Source organism: Lupinus angustifolius, chromosome LG09 (assembly GCF_001865875.1).
Source record: "Lupinus angustifolius cultivar Tanjil chromosome LG09, LupAngTanjil_v1.0, whole genome shotgun sequence".
NCBI lineage: Eukaryota > Viridiplantae > Streptophyta > Magnoliopsida > Fabales > Fabaceae > Lupinus > Lupinus angustifolius.
The window spans coordinates 15064286-15082712 of record NC_032017.1 but is presented as its reverse complement, the minus strand read 5'-3'; the positions used below and the strand labels follow the sequence as shown (position 1 = coordinate 15082712).

Genomic DNA, 18427 nt, shown 5'->3' with positions numbered 1-18427 from the left:
AACAGAAGGCGAAAACGAAATCATTAATATTGAATCTCCAAATAGAATGTAAAATAACTGATTCAGTTTTGTTATTTCTGTTGCGGAAATTAGGATTCATGCATTGAAAGCCAAATATCCATGGTTTATATAGAACCCTAACTAAACGGCCAAATCAAATCAAGTTGGTTCAGATTCATATATAGAAGTTTTTATTTGAATTGAATTCTTAAGCAAAATTTATTAATTGTAATATATATACGTGTCAATGTAGAGATTATCAATATATCATTTATTCGTAATTAAATAATAATAGTAAAAAAACTCTTATATTATTGCTCCATATATTTTTTCTAAGATCTTTGTTGGCATGAACGCAGGTCTTAGGTTGATTATTTTAAATTGTACTTTTACAGCATTATAATTTTTTATCATTTTGTGTTCTTAGGGTGGTCCTTCTGTGTTGAATGAATCTTATTCCAAAAGTGAAGTTATTTGATGCATCCATAGCAACTTTATAGTTACAAGTAGATTATGTATCTTGGAAATTATTCACACTAAGATGATATATATCTATCTATAGTTACAAATAGGGAACTTATGGGACAAATTTCAAAATAAGTTTTTATTATGTTTCTTTTTAAGAGTAAAAAGTATATTCACGTGTAAGAATTTTATACACCGTTAATCTGTCATCTATCATTCATTTTCAATTATCATTGTTTTTTCAAAATAAGTAATATAAATGAATAGTAAATGATGCAACAAGTGTATATAATTTTTTGCATTAACTATACCTAGATATTTCACTCCTTTTTACACATAGCATTGATAGCATGTTACAGTGAAAGGGTGCATGGATTGCATCATTTTAAAAGGTGTATTGAATAATCATGTTATTGAGTTTTCATACATAGGAAGTAAACAGAAACACTTATCATATTTGTCAGCAGTTGATGTTTTACTTTTTACTTAGGCTATTGCTTTGCATTTCATATTTGGAAAAATCATAATGATCACTTATTTTCTCCAAAAAGTTTTCTTTACCATCTCCACTGAATTCTTCATCTTCTCTTGTCATTCTTGATCTCTCAACTAATCTGCTGAGATCATCAGCTATATTCCACTGGCCTTTTAATTTCACTGCCAATCTTCACACCCTTTACATTGATGATAACTTGTTAGGAGGCCCCATTCCAAATGGTTTTTCTAAAGAAATGCATTCCCTTCAAATATTGTCCATGTCAGATAACAATCTGCAAGTTATAGCTTTTTTGGGGAATATATGCACATTGCAAAAATTATACCTCTCAAGTAACAACTTGAGTAGGAATATGTCAAGCTTCATTCAAAATTATTCATGGTTAACTAACACATACTTCAGGTTTTGGATTTATCTTATAACCGGATCAACGGCTTCCTACCTAGTCTTTCAGGTTTGTCAACTTTACCTAAAAGCATTGGTTTGGCTAAATGAGTTGAAGTCTATGTCCATAGAGGGGAATTCTTTGGAGGGTGAAATCACTGAATTGCATCTCAATAATTTGTCCACATTGAAGCTCTCAGATATATCAGACAACTTCTTGTCTCTAATATTTGGTACCCTATGGGTTCCACATTTCCAATTACTTGTTTTAGGACTATTATCTTGCAATCTGAGACCTACTTTTCCTATTTGGATCCAAACTCAAGTATAATTAAGCTTTATAGATATTTCTGATGCCTGCCATCAATAACTTCGTTACAAGCATTCATACTAGAACTCTCCAAAAACAAGATATCAGTTTTCAATTCATTCTTATGTGGCAAAATCATTGCTACAAATATGTGCACTTTGGATTTATCAGATAATCAAATAAAGAGAAATTTGTATGCTTGTTGGGCACATCTAAGAGCATTAGAAACTACCACAAATATGATACCCATACATGATTGTACAATAGTTTGACAAAAGCTGTAATCAACAAACTACAATGCAATATAAACAGACATTCAAGCTAATCTAACCATGAATCAAGTCTAAAAAAAACATTACATAATATTGCAAATTTGCAACACATGGCCATTTGTAATATAATTTTCGATTCGACTAAGCTAGAACCAACAAAGATTCTAACGTTCAACACAATAGCACTGAAACTAACATGACAATAACACACTTTTAGCACATATTCTCAAAGACTAAACTAATGTAACATAAAAAAAAAAAGCAACACCATTGTATAGCAAATTACATAAGAAACAAAATCTCAGCAAACATACTCCAAATAAAACTGATCTCACCTCAATCAAATATACAAATCAGATTGAAAACCATGATCCTTACTCCTCCCTTTCCCAGACTGCAAAACCTCATCACTGAAAATCAAATCCAAGTCCAATCCACGCAATGCTCCATTTCGAAGCACGCCTTTCAACAACGCCGAAACCGAAGCATCAAATTGAGGCCAAGAAACACATAAACCAGCCCTAATACCCAAAACCTGACACCTAGCTAAAACAGCAGCAGCTAAACCATCAACAACACTTCCAGAAGGATAATACTCCAACCCTTCCAACATCTTCTCCCCTTTCCCCCTCTTCCTCTCAGCCAAACTCTCCAGCCTGAACGCCACGGCTTCATCAGAGGACAACCGGCCGCGATAATTTCGCGGCCGGATGGAGTCCAGGATGAGGACCGAATCAGGAACGATCCGGTCCCCAATTAAAACCCTAGCGACGGCGTGTGCGCGGTCGGGGGAGATGGGGGAATTGACGGAGGCGAAGAGGGTGTGGGGGGAGAGGGAGTGGAGGGTGACGGCGGCGGAGGGAGGAGAAGGGTGGAGGGAGGCGGTGGAGAAGGGGATTTCAGGGAGGATGAGGGAGGCGATGGGGGGAATGGAGGGAGAGGGGAAAGTGAGAGAGATAATGAAAGTGGTGGGTTTGAGGGATTGGGATTGGGATTGGGAATGAGAGAAGAGGAAGAAAGGTGAAGGGAGAAATGGTGAAGGGAGAGTGAAATTGTTGAGATCTTCATCTAAGAATCTTGAAGGTGGTGCTGCTTCTGTTATTACATCTTCCATTTTTCTGTTCTCTTCTTCAACACTGATGCTTTGTTTTTTGGTTTTCAGGGTTTCAGTGATCCCCTTTATGGAGTTTGGGCCTTATTTTAACATTAAATTTTAAATTACGACAAATATGGTTCCAAGTTTTCTTTTTCTTGAAAAGGAAGAAAAGTTTTTTCGTGAAGTTATATTTCTTTTTGCTTAAGTAGTATCCATTCAACATACAACTAATGAATTAATCATTTTAGATATGTCATTATCTTCTTTAATGAATATTGTTTATAAGAATCAACATTTTACTTCTATAGTATAGCCTTATACCATATTATTAGTGTATGATAGTTATTAAAAAAGAGTGTATAGTTTTGGAAAACAAAAATCTTGAATTTTTATTTTATGAAAAAATTATATGCAATAATGGAAGAAATTTTATATTCTTACTATATTATTCATGATTCATTAGTTGTATTTTTAAATATGTCATTACATATTCTAATAAATGTTGCTCAAATGAATCAACATTTCACTCTTATAGTATATTTGAGGATTCATTATAGTCTTACACCACATTGTTACTGTATGATAACTATTAAAAAAGAGTGTATAGTTTTGAAAGCAAAAATATTGAATTTTTATTTTATGAAAAATATATATACAATAATGGTAGAAATTTTACATTCTTACTATGTTATTCTCTATTCTTACTATATTTTATATTCTTACTATGTTATTCTCTATTCTTACTATATTATTCACGATTAGTCCCACATATTTATGGATGTTCCTGATTCAGATAAGATTACCTCTAGTGCGAAAATAAATATGGAAAACCAAAAATTATTATTCACGATTCCTATTTAATTCAACTCAACTACTTAAGTGAGATGGTAACTATGTACTTTAATTTTATGTTATCTTATCTATTTATGATGAAGTCTTCCTCCCCTTCACTATATATAGGAGACTTGTGAGGAAGAGATACAACAAGCAAGTGAAAAAGAACAACATAGAGAGAAAGTGAGAGAGTTTATATCAACATAGTGTGAGATTTGTATTCCTAGTGAGATACTAGAGAGAGTTTGTATTTTCATCCTTTTTGGGTGAGATTGAGTGTTATCCTCTTTATAAGAGAGAATCAAATATTGTAATCCTACTTTCTATAGTGGAGATATTTTCTAGACTAGGTCTCGTGGTTGTTTCCTTCTCACATTGAGGAGGTTTTTCCACGTTAAAATTCTTGATGTTATTCTTCTATTTTTCTCTATTTTCTTTATCCACTTGCCACTTCCGTAAGTATCCATTTTGCATCATATAGATGAGGGAAATTGGTTCTAAATTTCCCAACAGTGGTATTAGAGCTCTCAGGTCCATTCAGGGAGCTTAGCCTATATAGTTCAAGATGGAAGGAGCCGCTAATATCTTATTTGATGGAGATATGTTCAAGTTGACAGTTGACAACTATTCCTAATGGAAGCCCATAATGGAGGATCATTTATACTGCAAGGATATGCATGAGCCTATTTCTTGCAAAGAGAAGCCAAAAGATAAGGGTGATAGAGATTGCGAGGTATTGAATCGAAAAGTTGTTGCAATGATTCGACAGTATATTGATAGAAGTTTATTTGAGCATGTGCCCACATACATAAATGCTTATGAGTTATGGTCGAAACTTGCATCTATGATTCAAAAGAAAACTCCTAGAAATAAAGCATCTCTTGTTAAAAGGATGGTGAAACTCGACTATAGAGATGGTCAGAGCATGATAGAGCACTTGAATTCATTCAAGGGACTTGTCAATCAATTGACAAATATAGACATGAAGATAGATGATGTGTTTCAAGCACTCCTGCTACTGAATTCGTTGCCTGAAAGTTGGGATACATTGGTGGTCACGCTTAACAACTCAGTTCCTGATGGGAAGGTCTCAATGGACACTGTTTCAGATAGTCTATAGAATGAACAATCCAGACGAAAAGAATGGAGTACATCCTTCCACTCTGAAGCAAATATTGTGGAAAGACGTGAAAGAAGTGAAACTCATGGGATGAATGGATCTCGTGAAAAAGCAAAAGCAAATTCAGAGGTCGCTCTCAATCTCGCATGAGATTAATAACATGCTATTATTGTAGTAAAAAATGACATAAAATATTTGAACGCAGGTCCTTGAAGAGAGACCTGAAAGCTAGAAATGTCCATGAAGATTTAGTTGATCAAAGGAAAAATGGTCATAAGTCTACCCCAACCGTCGCTGCAGATGATGATGTTCTCCTCATTGGAGAAGACAATTACCTAAATGTTGTACATGGTGATCGTGATTGGATCGTTGACTCCGGTGCTTCTTTCTATGTAAGTCCACATGAAGGTTTTTTCTCAAACTACAAGAAAGGTGATTATGGTATTGTGAAAATGGGAAACCATGTTACAAGCAAGATTGCAGGAATTGGTGATATGTGTTGCTATAAGACAAAGAAGGAAATCTTATACTAAAGGAGGTGAGACATGTCTCATATATGCGTATAAACCTTATCTCAACCGGTAAGTTGGATAATATTGGTTTTGTAAGCCACTTTGGTAGTGGAAAGTGGGAACTAGCAAAAGGCAACCTCGTTATTGCTAGAGGCTCAAAGGAAGGATCTTTTTACATTATGCAAGGAGGAATTTAACCTAGAGAAGCAAATGTTGCTACCGACTTCAAAGATCTTTGGCATAGGCGATTGAGGCACATGAGTGAGAAGGCACTTCAGATGCTCGTCAAAGACCACCTTCCGGATATAAAAGGTCAAATTTTAGATTCTTGTACTGATTGTCTTTATGATAAACAACATAGAGTCAATTTTCAGAGAATAGACAATCCCTCAAGGAGAGATGAAGTACTTGAATTGGTGCATTCAGATGTTTGTGCACCATCTGAAAGATCTCTTAGAGGAGCCTACAACTTTGTCACATTCATAGATGATCACTCGAGAAGAGTATGAGTGTACTTGTTGAAAAGCAAAGATCAAGTATTATTAGCATTTAAAGAGTTTCATGCACCAGTAGAATGTGAGACTGTGAAGAAGTTGAAGTGTCTGAAAGCAGACATTGGTGGAGAGTATCGTGGTCCATTTGAAGCCTATTGCAAGGCTTATGATATCAGACTGGAGAAGACACCACCAAAGACTCCTCAGTTGAATAGAGCACCTGAGAGGGTGAACTGCACAATTGAGGATAAGATCAGATGCATGTTGCAAGATGCCAATCTCCCTAAGTCTTTCTGGGGTGAAGCAGTGAAGACTACAATAGACCTCATAAATCGGACACCTTCAAGACCCTTGAACAGAGAAATTTCACATGAAGTATGGTACTAGAAGAAGGCATTCTTCAACCACATGAGAGTATTCAGATGTAGAGCCTTTGTTCACATTCCAAAAGATGAGATAAAGAAGTTGGATGCTAAGACCAAGGAGTGAATTTACTTTGGGTCTCCAAACGATGAATTTGGGTACAGACTATGGAATCCAATAAACAAGAAAATTGTGAGAAGCAAAGATGTTGTATTCTTTGAGGATCAGACAATCAAAGATGTTCAGAAGAAAAGCAGTGCAAATCCAAAGTTCACATTGATTCAGGGGAGAGATTCCTCAATAGACAAATCTTGATCATCAGATAGATCCAGAATAGATAGACCAACATGCAGATCCTGCTCACACGGAACTTGAGCAGATTAATAAAGAGTCAGATCATGATGAAGTGGTAGTAGACACACATATGCATCAAGAACCCGAGCCAATAGAGCATCAAATGCAAGTTGAATTGATGCGATCTAGAAGAGGCAAAATACCTTTTTCAAAGTATCCTGAAAAAGATTATATCACACTCACAGATAATGGTTAACCTCAAGACTTCTCAGAAGCTATGCAGACATCTGATAAAGAAGAGTGGATTAAGGCCATGGAAGATGAGATGAACTTGTTACATGAGAACCACACTTATGATCTAGTGGAGTTGCCCAAAGGAAGATAAGCCTTGAAAAACAAATCGGTTTATAAGCTTAAAATTGAAGAAGGAAGCTCGAGACCAAGGTACAAAGCTCGGATTGTTGTGAAAGGATGCAATCAGAAGAAAGGAGTTGATTTTAATGAGATATTCTCATCAGTGGTGAAGTATTCCTCCATGAGAGTGACATTAGGTCTAGCAGCTAGCTTAGCCTTAGAAGTTGAACAACTTGATGTCAAAACAACTTTCTTCCATGGAGACATCAAAGAAGAAATCTATATGGAGCAACCAGAAGGTTATGAAGAACCAGGTAAGGAACACTTAGTGTGTCGTCTGAATAAGAGTTTATATGGTCTGAAACAAGCCCTGAGACAGTGGTACAAGAAGTTTGAATCCTTCATGACCAAATACAGTTTCAAGAATACAACAAGTGATCATTGTGTATTCATTAAAAGGTATGAAGATGGAAAATTTATTATCCTCCTCATGTATTTTGATGATATGTTAATCATTGGGCGTAACAAGACCAAGATTGATGGTTTGAAGAATGCTTTAAGTAAGTCTTTTTCTATGAAAGACGTGGGTCCTGCAAAGCAGATCCTTGGAATAAGGATAATCAGATATCGTTCCAAGAAGTTGTTATGGCTATCACAAGTGAAGTACATTGAGAATATTCTCAAGAGATTCAACATGGATAAGGCAAATTTTGTTAGTGTTCCACTTGCTGAACATTTCAAGTTAACAACAATGTTGTAACACCGTGTTTTTCTAAGCACGTTTAATTAAGTAATTAGTTGTTAATGAATTAATTATAGAAATAATCATTAATATTTTAGGCTAAACCTTAGTTTAGTTTTAGTCTTGTATTATAATATTCTTGCTTGCCCTATTTATTCAAGATTTTTGGAGAATAAAAGTTTCCAACACATTTTCGGGTCGTTTTATCGAGTTTTCTCCCAGTTTTTTAGTTCCGTAACTCGGAATCGAATTCTGATTTCTCCGTTGACTTCGAAATATTATTTCTAGTCAAAATAGGCACCAAGTTTGTCTGTAACTTATCTCTTGGTATTTTTCACCTCCAAATTCAAGTTTCGGTGTTTCGGGCAAAAAAACTAAATCGGTAGATCGTATATTTCTGAACGAAGTTACCCGGTAATACTCGGGCACGATTTCAATTGCGAAATAACGTTGCATCAATCAAGTTGGAGTATTAATCACATCATGGGTCAATGGCTTGTCAAACAAGCAAAGTCAAAGCTTCCATAATCTCCTAAATCACTCACCAAATCTCCTCACTCCACCACCATTAGACACATCACCTAAGCTAGCCTAAAGCTAGATTGCCTCTCATTAATTTTCAGATTTGAGAGAGGGTGATGCTCTCCTATAAATACATCACCTCATCCTCTCATTTTTACACTAATTCTCCTAAAGAAAGTTAAGGTATTCTTTCTCTTTTTCTCTTCTCCATTTTTCTCCACATACACCATGAGAAAATCATGCTCTCTTAGTAGTTATTCATGGAGTTGAGTTTATATTTGTTTTCTTTAAATATTTTGTAAGTCATGACTAAAGGGGATGATAATGAAATCATATGAGCCTTTGTGTAGTTTTCGACTTATGTAAAACTTAAAACTTATTCCTTGTTCTTAGATGGAAAAACTATATTTTTGGACAAGGTTAGATGAGTTTATCTGCTTTAGAAATATTGTAAATTAGTGTTAGTATTTGAATGTGTTTAAAGGTGATGATTTGAACATCAAAGGAACATTTATTGTGTTTAAGAAAAGTTTATGTCTATTCTTGAAAGTTCAAAATGTTTATGAGTTTTTGTTGAAAAAAAATTCATTTTTTAAAAGGTATTATGTGTAAAAGGTTGTTTAGCATATGTTATTCTTTGATTTCCAAGTTAAAGTAATGATTTGGGAGGATAAAAGATGATTTATTAAAGTCTTGACTTCATAAACTTAAAGTGTTATGAAGTTTTGGATAGTAAAGTAGTAAAAGTGTTAACTTATGATTTATAGTTCATGACTATGAAATCAACACCTATTAACCCTTGAGGTTATCCTAAAATTTGGAGGTGTTGAGATGATCATGAAATTAGTTGTGTTTTCTTTAGTAGCATACTTTAAATGAGGATATTGACCTAAAGAGTCTTGACTTTTAAACCTAAAGTGTTATGAAGTCTTAGATGGAAAAATGATTTAAAAGTGTCGATCTTGGTTAAGTTAACTTACTTTAAAATAGTAAGATTGACTTAAAAAGTCTTGATGTAAAAGTATTGATTTTTTTTTAAGTTGACTTACTTTAAAATGGTAAGCCTAGCTTAACAATCTTACTTAAAAAGTTAATCTTAATAAAAATATTTTACTTGCAAAAGATAAGTTTTATGAATAGTTATCATTACCAGAAAAATATAATGAAGTGGAAATACATGTCTAGAAAAATTTTGTCTAAGGAAAGACTTGGTATTTAAGTGTGTCTTTACGACCCACCTCTCTTTCCTGAGAACTAACTAAGTTTCAGACTTTTCTCGCTTGAGCGAGAAGTGTCCAGAGAAAACAGGTTTTATCGCTTGGGCGAGACAGCTCTCGCCTGAGCTGAAATATGCACAAAGAAAACTGGTTGTTTTCTTGCTTAAGCGAGACAACTCTCGCTTGAGCCACAAGTGCCTTATAGAAATGGTGATTCCCTCGCTTGAGCGAGAGGGCTCCATACAGACAAGACTTCTTAAGTCGTCTGAACGATAACTCTCACATGTGTGAGATTCTAATGACATTTTTTTCCATCAAGAATTCAGTCACTTCCAACCCTATTCAATAAAACATAAAATACCTTTATTTGAGATAATGTTCTTTCAATAAGTAAATGTTGTAAAGATGAATAATCATATGAAATTCTTGGAAATGATACAAAGAAGAGTTGTCATATCCTTGCAAGGAATAAGTTTTGGTGCAATCAAATCAGCTTGTTATGGGACCTGTACTCTCGGTTATTTCCGAATAGTTATTAGGAGGATAATGATGTAAGGATGGTGGACATATGTCTAGCATGCATACATGTTATTTATCGATGTTGATTCTAAAATCATGTTTTATACTTCATTCATCATTAATACATACGTGTATGATCATATGATATATTTGTACTTGTTCTTTGTCTTGGAGTGATATTCTGTGTAATTCCACAACGTCAATGATAAGTCTTTCATTAGATGTTTTACTCCCTATCTTTCTTTCTGGTGTACTCGTATACATCCATGTTTAGATGGACAAATCGACAATGATTAGGGGCTACTGCTTTACCATGTCCCAGGAGGGGGCATGGAGCGTTGAAGGAAACATATACACCTACACTGGTCCCTGTGACCTGGAATTGGATCTCGTACGTGATGACTCTATGTTGCATCTCCCGACACATTACGCAATTCGGGAAGCATTGTTCACCCTACCAGAGCGAAGGTTCGTAATTGCCGGTCCATCCGCACCAGCTGAGGCACGAGGCAGATTGGAGGTTGTCAGGACCTGGCCCCAAATGAGATTCTCATCTACTGACTCAACGCTAAGAGGGACAGAAGGAGCATGCATGACTACTTCATCGGGGCCTAGGGGGTACACCCTGGACCCTTCAATGGATTGGGCAGCAGATGAGGTGGTGGAGGATGAGGACGATGGCTGTGTAGAGTTAATTTGCATAGAGGGTTCGGTGGAGGTTATAGAGATCTCTTCTGACTCGGAGATCGAGGAAGACCCGAGTGAGGTTTACAGTGCACCACCGGTCTAGGAGCTCTTTTTTTTATAGGGAACCTATGTAGGGTACTTTTGTAATGTCAATGCCCTCGACATTATTTTATTTTTATTTGTATTTTTAGTCTTTGTTAGGGGCAAAGAATAGACTCCGCCTTTTATTTTGTAAATCATGATGTATGTATTACAAATTCAAGAATTGATTAATGAGAAGTATTCAGAAAAGAATTGTGTTTCGTTCAATTACATTTTAAGTATTAAGAAATTATTTTCGCAAATGTTTGAAAATGTAACGTCTTGAAAGAGAATAGATAAAATGGAAAAAATGATTTGTAAGTTATATGTTACATAAAAGAAAAAAGAAAAAAAATATCAATTTTTTCAAGAGATTAAATATAGTAATTATGAAATGATTTTTGGGGTGTTACATAATGTTCAACTAGTGATGAAGAAAAGAAAGAAATGAGTAGAATGCCTTATTTCTTTGTGGTAAGAAGCCTAATGTATGCTATGATTTGTACAAGACCAGATATTGCTCACATGGTTGGAGTTGTGAGTCGGTTCTTATCCAATCTCGACAAAGAGTATTGGAATGCAATAAAGTGGATATTGAGATATCTGAGAGGAACTACCAAAAGACGTTTATGCTTTGGTAATGAAGATCCTATGTTAGTTGGATACACAGATGCTGACATGGCTGTGGATGTAGATTCGAGAAAATGTACATCAGCTTATCTGACTACTTTTGCATGGAGAGCTGTATCTTGGCAATCCAAGTTACAAATATGTGTTACATTATCAACAACTGAAGCAGAATATATTGCAGCATCTGAAGCTGGCAATGAGATAAAATATATGAAAAACATCTTGCATGAGTTAGGTCATTCTCAAGATAGATATATTTTGCATTGTGATAACCAAAGTGCAATTCACCTAGCTAAGAATCCTACATTTCATTCTCGGACAAAGCACATTGATTATCGTTATCATTGAATACGAAATGATGGCAACTGGTCCGACATGATAACCAAGATAGTTTCACTTAAGAAACTAACAGATTGTTGCAAAGATGCAGGACTGGTGATACCCATCAATTAATTCAGGAAGGGGGAGATTTGTTGGGAATTCTTCCTAATTGATGTGGAATCAAGACCAATGAACCTTGGTGTATAAACCATTGAGTACATTTAATGATGACTATTCCAAAGTCTTAGAATTATGAAGTCTAACTTAGAAAGTTGGAGTAACACTTTTCAAAGTGTCTTGGAAAGTATGACAACAATTAATCATTCATTATGTCTTTATGATGAAGTCTTCCTCCCCTTCACTATATATAGGAGACTTGTGAGGAAGAGATACAACAAGCAAGTGAAAAAGAACAACATAGAGAGAAAGTGATAGAGTTTATATCCACATAGTGTGACATTTGTATTCCTAGTGAGAGAGAGTTTGTATTTCCATCATTTTCGGGTGAGATTGAGTGTTATCATCTTTGTAAGATAGAGTCAAATATTGTAATCCTACTTTCTATAGTGGAGATATTTTCTGGACTAGGTCCCGTGGTTATTTCCTTCTCACATTGAGAAGGTTTTTCCACGTTAAAATTCTTGGTGTTATTCTTTTACTCTTCACTATTTTCTTTATCCACTTCCCACTTCCGCAAGTGTCTATTTTGCATCACATAGATGAGAGAAATTAGTTTTAGATTTCTCAACCTTATCAACATTCTTAGTTTCCTTCTAAGCTTTAATTGCTAGCATGAACTACTCCCCTAAATTATTTGATAAGTTGGTTCTAGTGTACACTATAAGTATGGTGAATTTTACATCATCATGTTGCCACATCAAATATGAGAGAAAGACTTGTATGGAGACGTATGTATATGAAGAAAATCAATTAAATTTTGCCAATATATTTAAAATTTAATTTTAATTAAAATTTAATCATAAATGATAGCATGAATAATCATAAATGTACTTGTCTCTAAATATGATGTGTTATATGTATCTTCATGCAAGTTTTTTTATCTAAATATGAATATATTTAAAGTATCTATGGTGCATGCTAAACAACATGAATATATTCAAGGTATCTATGGTGCATGCTAAACAACTTGTTACCATTTAAACTAACTGGTTATATTCAATCTTGTTTTCCTGCTCATTCTTCATGGCCATGCTCATCTTCTGAATCTGCATAAAGAAATATGAAGAGCAGCAATTAACAATCAGATATGAGATAACCAGTTAAATTGCTAGACTAAAGCCATTATGAAACAGCCTCTACATGGTTGGGGTCAACAACATCAATACTGATTTAATAAAAAGTAATCAATGTTCTGATGCTATCATTATTGGAGTACATCTTCTCTCACGAGATGGAGAGAAATATCACTTGTTCCATAATTTTTCTGTCTTACTGTCTCGGCCCAATCAAACTTCACAAAATAATATTAAAATATTAATTTATGTTTTTATAATTTTTCTTTTTAAATGAATAAAGTTTTGTGATTAGTTTGGTACACCAAGTAGGACATGAATGAGGACATATAATCCTCATCCCAAGATGTGTACCTATCATTTCATTCTCATTACTCATAAAATATAAACTTAATTATATTTAATTCATATTTTACTTATCTAATCAATAAAAAAACAAGAGATACATGAAGTGAGACAAACTTTGAAAGAGAAGACCATAATTATTGCATCAACATTAACTTCTCCACCCCGTTGAATGAGGGAATTAAAGGACAATGCCAAGATTTCTGAACTCAATAAGGATTAGCCCATGTTGTATTTCAACCCAAGTTCAATGTTTTTTCAACTTATTTAAAGTTTACGAATTCGAAAGACAATCATTAATTATGAAAAAGATAACTTTTAAAATCATTTTTATAAATATAATTTTAATATATAATATTCATATATATTGATATAAAAAGGTATGCGTATATATATTTAGTAATTATAAAATATTTGTCATATATAATCTAATGAACCTAATCAGACAAATAATATTTCACTCAGCTTAATTTAATGAGCTCAATTTTCAATTCATTCTCAAACATTCATAAGTGAACTCAGCCTCCATTATCCATACACCTCCATTATCCATACACCCCCATTATCCATATAGATTCAATATTGAGTTGATAAATAAATAAGGTGTTGATCTAGTTGTATAAAACTCTATAGATCATTTGATCGACTAAAATGTTAAATGTTCGATTTTTTTAGAGCAATATTTGTTGAGAGAGACTGTTGCGCATCTCAAAAAGAATTAATGTTCTTTATCCATCCAATAAGTGATATGATTGGTTATACTAAAAAAATAAATATGGGGTTTATGAAATTCTAAAATAAATAATATATTATTGATTGTTTTGCTTATTTCCATGGATATACTCAACATAGGGAACAATGTGTTCAGAATGTTTCCTTTCCAATCAATAGTTTTGCACTAGGAAGCCATAGCCATATATAATACATCTTTCAACCTACCTGATCGAATGTCTTCATTAACTTTTCCTTTTGCTTGAATTTGCTTAAAAAGCATCCGAAGCCATATATAATAGAGTTCGGTAATATTTTTAATAGCATCCCCAAACTTACTAAATTTGCATATATCCCACCACAATTTTTATAAGTTAAGTAAACCAGGTTACATATCATAACTCTCAAAGGTGATATAATGAATCTTCTGACTTGGGTGAAAACATGTCGAAACATTTTGTTTGAGTCATATTACTTTGTCTATAATAAATTAAGTAAAAATAAGGTGTTTTTAATAAATATGTCATATCAAAGACTTTATGTGAACGAATTTATTGCTGTTCTATAGCTTAGTTTATGTGATACTAGTTTTTAGAATAAGTATTGATGTTCTCACACATTTTTCCTTAAATCATTTTTGAGTAAAGTCTACTTGATGAAGCAGTAATAGGTAGTTTTTTTGGATAATGATAAATTTAGTGTAAGAAATATACAGGAAAGGTGTGAGACTTTTCTTTAGGAAGAGACAAAGAAGAAGACACCAAAACAATAGCACACTGACACTAGAAAGAAACTGATATGAGCATTGAATGTTTTCTTGAAACATGCTAGAGTTAAAAGAAGGAAAATTTTCCCAATGGATTGAATTGGTGAATGGTCCCTTTCATGCAGTTCAAGCAAGAAACAACTTAAAACAAAGACAAATTTATAAATTTATGTACAAAAAAGTTCATCATTTATTAAATGGGTACTGGTGACTCACAAGTTGCATCTGGTTAAGGGAAACAACCAAGGAAGTTACAAAATGTCAGTCCCATTTTAGTAAACCTACACAGTTTAAAGAAGAAAAGAAAGGAATAGGACATAGATAAAAGTAACTTCACATAAAGAACAAAGATATATTGTATATAACATATTTATGTTCTCACCTAAAATGCAAAGTTTAAACCGAAAGGGTGATACAATTTCCTCTTAAATAAATTGCCTATAAAAAAATCCATCACATACTTTATTAAAGTTTTAACTGACATCACTCACATTCCACAATTATTAACATTCCCCTAATTGTATTTACTTTTTTATATTTTATCTGTTCACATATTTATTCTGATTTTGTCATCACATGAATCATGAATGAATGTGAGATATAAATGTCACTTATGATTTGTGCTCATCTCAGCCACTTAAAGCAAAAGGCCAAAACTCAGTTATCTCCTCCTCTGTTAGGAAGGGAAAAGCTGTCTCTTGTTGATGACACCACTGAAATTTGAAGGTGCATAAAATGACAAAATATGTTAAAAGCATCTCCACAATTATTATTAATGTCACATTTCTCACATAGTAATAGTTAAATTTGATGCAACACTTTTGGTAAATACCTTTTTCAAGTTAAGAAATGCAAGCTATGTAAAATTGTATGTGCATATATGATATCATTTTGCTAATAATAAACTGTCAGGATACTATTTTATGTTATATGTGACCCCTACAGAAAAGAAAATAAGTGTGTGAGAGAGATCCAAATCCAAAGATTTGAACATTGACCTAAACTAATATGCACATCAGCACATGGGCACATTATATTTCTTAAGGTTCTTCTCCTAAACAACATGGGACTTTTGTTTCTATTTAAAAACTCAATTTTTAAAATAAATTTATATTCATTTGATAGAGACCAGACATGTAACTAATACTTGACTGCATGCAGCAAAGGAGGAGCACTTATCCCACAAGTTGTGCCATAGTATAGTATGTACCAATAGATTGTAATTTGTTGAAAAAATTATATTTAAGTTAAAAATTAATAGTTGACTATTTTTCTGGCTAATCATTGTTGACATTGAAGTGGCACAACTTGTGGGTGAGACAACATATGTATAGAGGTTAATTGAATACTCTAAATATGGGACAATGATCTATTGTCTCAAACCATGTCCCGGCCAATAAAAACATGTCATGTCAATTAAAAAAATTTAATATTTATTATATTTCATTTATTTTTACTTCAATATCATTAGTTCGAGACATAATTTGAGATACAATGCATTAGATCCATGTACCAAAAATACTATATCAAAATTTGTATCTGTTTCTGATTTGAGTGACATCTGTCTTGTTCTATTTTATTGTTTTCTAATCAAAACATGTCTTCTAGTGATTGGAGCAATGGTAGTCATGGTGATAGAATTGCCAGGTAACCAAATAGTACACTGCCAACTCAATAATGAGGCTGAAACATACACAGTTGAGTTAAACTTTTTATCTTATATGTGAATCTGATAGTTAGCATTTGGAAAATGTGTGTGAGATACTATAATATTAGTATAGTTCCTAGATGAAATAGAAAAAAAACCCAACTCCTAAATTTGTTGGAGTTGTTCTTTTTGTTTTCCTTGTTTCTCAAGCTTTCATTATTATCAAGTTCTTCACTATGGAGCCTTCAAGAGATTTAGCATCAGCCAGGGAAGGGGATTTCAATGGCAGTGAATCTGGATGGACTAGTTATATTGGTTCTTGCATCTACAGTGAAGTATACATTGATGATGAGAAAAATGTACATATGGAAGATTATAATTACAAGAATGCTAATGGAAAAGTTATTGTTGTCCATGATGATGATAAATATGATGAGAGAGCTGAGAACAATAATAAAGGTGCTTGTGATGAAGAGAGTGATGATGATTCCATGGCTTCTGATGCATCTTCTGGACCAAGTCACTTTCAACTTGTATGTATAAACAATGAGGGAAGAAGTAATGGTTTGGTTTACAAAAAGCAGAAAGAAAATGATAATGAGAAGATTTTCTCATCCAAGAGAGGAAGCAAACAAGTAAGGAAGACAAAATATGAATACAAGGTGGAAAAAGAAGAAGAGGACTCAGTGCTGCTTATAGCAGATAGTGCTGCTAGTCATGTTTAAGTGTAGCAAGGTAAGGAAACTTTCCTTTCAGTTCAGGGCAAGTTTCACATAATATAACAACTCCTGAGGACCCCCCTCCAAAAAAAGATACATGTGTTTATCTGCAATTACCATAGTTTCATTCCTTTCATCCCTTCACACTCCTTAACATATCATAAGATTACTGAAAAGGAGAAGGGTAGTATATCCTAGTCTAAGGGAATATTATGTGTGCTATTATCTGCAACAAAATTACATAATTAGAAGGTAGCAACCATTTTCCTTTTCTTCAGTAAAGTTGTTTACTTCTAATTCAACGGTCATGAGTTCAAATCTTTATATATATAAATTTTTAATAGGTTAAAAGTGTTTGAATTGTAACCTTATCCACAATTCAACACTCAGTTTTGCCATCTAAACTTGGAAGAATGCAAATATGCATATATTATTTTATGGTGTATCCATGCACTCTAAATGTTACTTGTGCACAACTATATTTCTTTTCTAGCTGATTTGTTTTCTCCTGTTAAGTTTTTTCACTTAGTGATTTTTCATAAACTTCCAATAAAATTCACTAATTAATAAGATGTTGGTTTAGTAGTATAAGATCTTATTAGATTCTCAAGATGATCAAAATGTCAAAATTCAATTTCTGTGAGCGACACTTGTTCAAGTGACAACCACGAACCCAAAATTAATTAGTTTCTTAGTATAAGAAGATATTCTTAGTAGTACAAAAAAAATTTATTCCCCATCTATTATTTATACAACTACATTTGATATTTTAATTATGAGCAGCAATTAATATAAGGTAACATGTTTGAAAGCAACTAGAGCAAATATGTCTACCAAACAACAAGTAGAGAGTATAGAAATGGGAAGACAGAATACGCTAACATCCACTGAGCCTCATGTTAAAAGAAAAGGATAATAGATATTTCTTGGCCAAAGGAGATTCCAGGTTTCATCTGCTTCACAAGTCCGATAACTATTTCTACCATTAACTTCAAAAAAATCTACACGGCACATGTAAAAAAATCTACCATTATGGGTCTCTATTTTAGTTTACATATTGCCTATCTAAATCATATTGTATCATATATCACTTTTATAATAAATAAAATTTTGTAATAATAATATAATATTTATGCACTTTTGATGTAAAGAGCATGATTTCTCTCCATTATCAGAAGAGACCAATATATATATAAGATGATGACATATGATAAAATAGATTTTTAATAGTACAAATTTTTATTTATTTTAAATAATTTAAGAAAATTTCTC

The 18427-nt window shown here is 33.3% G+C and overlaps 2 protein-coding genes across 3 annotated transcripts; one reads left to right on the top strand and one right to left on the bottom strand.

Moving 5' to 3' along the window:
- Positions 849-3114, bottom strand: LOC109357554. 2 transcript variants are annotated; one of them, XM_019601565.1, is made up of 2 exons: positions 2263-3114; positions 849-1139 (listed from the first exon to the last, which is right to left on the bottom strand). In XM_019601565.1, the coding sequence occupies exon 1, from the start codon at positions 3039-3041 to the stop codon at positions 2268-2270; it is 774 nt and encodes a 257-aa protein (XP_019457110.1). In that variant the 5' UTR covers positions 3042-3114; the 3' UTR covers positions 849-1139; positions 2263-2267. The 2 variants fall into 2 exon arrangements, with proteins under 2 accessions (XP_019457110.1, XP_019457111.1); XM_019601566.1 differs by lacking the exon at positions 849-1139 and adding an exon at positions 1188-1205.
- On the top strand, positions 16362-17225 carry LOC109356084. The gene has a single exon (XM_019599422.1). It carries the CDS (start codon positions 16673-16675, stop codon positions 17159-17161), a length of 489 nt encoding a protein of 162 aa, XP_019454967.1. The 5' UTR covers positions 16362-16672; the 3' UTR covers positions 17162-17225.

What these genes read in the sequence shown, in the direction of transcription:
- LOC109357554 (XM_019601565.1), bottom strand. Translation starts at nt 3,041, where the DNA reads ATGGAAGATGTAATAACAGAAGCAGCACCACCTTCAAGATTCTTAGAT.
- LOC109356084 (XM_019599422.1), top strand. Translation starts at nt 16,673, where the DNA reads ATGGAGCCTTCAAGAGATTTAGCATCAGCCAGGGAAGGGGATTTCAAT.